Source organism: Octopus bimaculoides, chromosome 18 (genome assembly GCF_001194135.2).
Source record: "Octopus bimaculoides isolate UCB-OBI-ISO-001 chromosome 18, ASM119413v2, whole genome shotgun sequence".
NCBI classification, from domain to species: Eukaryota; Metazoa; Mollusca; class Cephalopoda; order Octopoda; family Octopodidae; genus Octopus; species Octopus bimaculoides.
In genome coordinates this window covers 49,341,969-49,344,527 of record NC_068998.1, presented here as the reverse complement: position 1 = coordinate 49,344,527, position 2,559 = coordinate 49,341,969, and the positions used below count along the sequence as shown (strand labels likewise).

General features: G+C 34.9%; 1 protein-coding gene across 1 annotated transcript in view; it reads right to left on the bottom strand.

The window, feature by feature from the left end:
• Nucleotides 1–198: 198 nt before the first annotated feature.
• The window catches only part of LOC128249837 (uncharacterized), a 13,652-nt gene continuing 11,291 nt past the window's right edge, over nt 199–2,559 (bottom strand). The window contains exons 7-9 of the mRNA XM_052974383.1: nt 2,460–2,522; nt 1,094–1,126; nt 199–282 (exon numbers count right to left, since the gene is read on the bottom strand). Coding sequence (XP_052830343.1) covers nt 223–282; nt 1,094–1,126; nt 2,460–2,522 — 156 coding nt within the window. The 3' untranslated portion in view covers nt 199–222. The remainder of the gene's footprint in view (nt 283–1,093; nt 1,127–2,459; nt 2,523–2,559) is intronic.

Sequence of the window (2,559 nt, the reverse complement as noted above, 5' to 3'; positions counted from 1 at the left end):
ACGAATTTTGTCCGACATGTTAACGATTCTGCTAGCTCACAGCCTTAAGTATGAATCATATATTAAAATGTACATTGTCTTATGACATCAATATAAGTATCATTGTGAATCATCTTTAAAACAATAAGATTGAATTTCAGCGATTTACTATTTTTCAGAGATAAGAAACCGGTCAATAACAACGAAAACTTCAAAATGTAACATTTGTAGGACAATATTTATTTATATAAGTATCATGATTGTAAAGAGAGCTTGGGCAAGAAATAGGGCATCGGTCAGCATCTAAAAAAGGCAAAACAGTAATAGATATAGTTAAACATGTACGATCAAAGGCTTTAATGATATTTTATACATTGTTAATGTTAAAATTACTTCGATACAATCAAATCTGTAAGTCTAGTAATGTGATTATAATTTAAATAGTTTCAAAACCTACAAAAATGCTTCAATATCATCACTGTGCCTTAGTGTTATTATTGTGAAATTTATCTCGTCTGTTGTTGCGTTAGAATATAACATACCACGTGGAGAACTTTGAAGTATACATATAACATATTTATTATGTCTGGTTAATTATCAATCAGAACCATGCAATATAGTGCACGTCTGCCCCTCATACGCACATACATGCACGCAGGAACACACACAATCACGCCACCCCTCCACCCCATCCATACACACGCACACATACACACTCAGACACACGTACATACATATAGACATATGTAAAGTAATTTAAGATATCCGGGTACATGCATTTCTCTGAGTACGAACATACGTTTGGGTGCGAAAAAATCCTTATCCTGAACAATATAACTTTGTTACGTCACTTTAATTGCATGTATATATATTGGGTCATACCATAAATAATGCGGTTTTTTTCTTATACTTCTTTTAATTGTCAAAATTAAGATAAGAGTATTTATAGCTTTGTTGATGTGATATAAGGTTGACACTACCAGACATTGAAACCCTAACTTTGAATTTACATCAACATTAGATTTGTATTTCGGTGACATATTAGAGATTTCATTTATATTGCTGAAAGACTAGGCAATTCATAAGCTTGGTTTATAAAAAGGAAATTACCCACCTCTCTCAGATCTGTAGATCCATTGCAGGAACCCTGGAAATACGATATCGAATATAAAGTAAATATAATTTAAAGTAAATATCATTTTATATCGAATATAAAGTAAAGACCATTTTTATCTCAAATTCACATATACACACACACACTCACATAAACGCACAGGCACACACACATACACACACACACATATATAAACGCACAAACACACACACGCTCACATAAACGCACACACACACGCATATGCAGAGATAGAGAGACAAGAAGACAGACTGTGAGAGAGAGTGAGAGAGAGAGAGAGAGACAAGAAGGTAGATAAACAGACAGTGAGAGAGATAGACCGACAAACACACAGACATGAAAACAGACAGATAGATAGATAGATAGATAGATAGATAGATAGATAGATAGATAGATAGATAGATAGATAGATAGATACAGATAACTTTCTTTTATTAGCCACACAGGGCTGTACACAGAGAGGACAAATACAATTGTAAAGCTTTTTCTTTTAGAAAAAATAAAAATAAATTCGATGAAAAGGGATCGGTAATAAAAAGAAAAAAAAAGAAAAAGAAAAAAAGGAAAGTAAAAAGTATAAAAGGATCAAAAGGAATCGTATATCACAGAAAATGTCAATGTTGTAAAGAATGATGAGAACGGCACATATTGAGGGTATGGATCTCCTAAACAGAAGCTAAAAATTTTAAGACAAAATGCGTTTCATGTCCCAGAAAGAAGATGAAGTTCCATTCCGTCTGGAAGGAGGAGTCGTGACATCTGATGCTATAGGCCAAGCCAAAGACAAATGCATGATGGAATATATGGTTCTCTGTGGAAACAATGTAAAGTAGCTGGTGACCAGTAATATATCGGATGCATCTGAAGAGTTCCCGTGACCAGACTCCCTATTCTTTTGGATGGGGATGTGGTGCTAGAAAGAAATGGACAGGTGTGACAGCTAAGACGGGGACAGAGAATAGATTCGGGGCAAGACGTGGCTATCGGAAACAAGAAAGTTACAGGTACGTTTAAATGAGGGAAGCGTCTGAGAAGGAAGAAACAACGAATGGAAGTCTCGGAATTCGTGCAGCGTAACCCAAAGATGAACACTATGGAGGACTGCTAAAACAATACGGTCCCCAGGTGCTTTATGTAAGCGCAAAGTTGCGATCGTACAGGCGCCGGAGAGGAAAGCTTAGATTGGTGTACATGATCGAGCGAATTGTTCAATACAAGAAAAAAACTGTACAAAAGAGAATGAAACAGAATGTATAGCTTAGATTACAACTACATTGTCTTACAATGTATGACTCTATAATTTCACCAACTCTATCAATATTGCATATTTTTGATAGAATATCTTTACCTTTTTATAAGATTTTACTTCGTGTATGCTGTGTAGATGGGGACTCCTTTTCTGCACTTCATTCTGAAAGAGAATGCACAATATGTATGTATATGTGAAT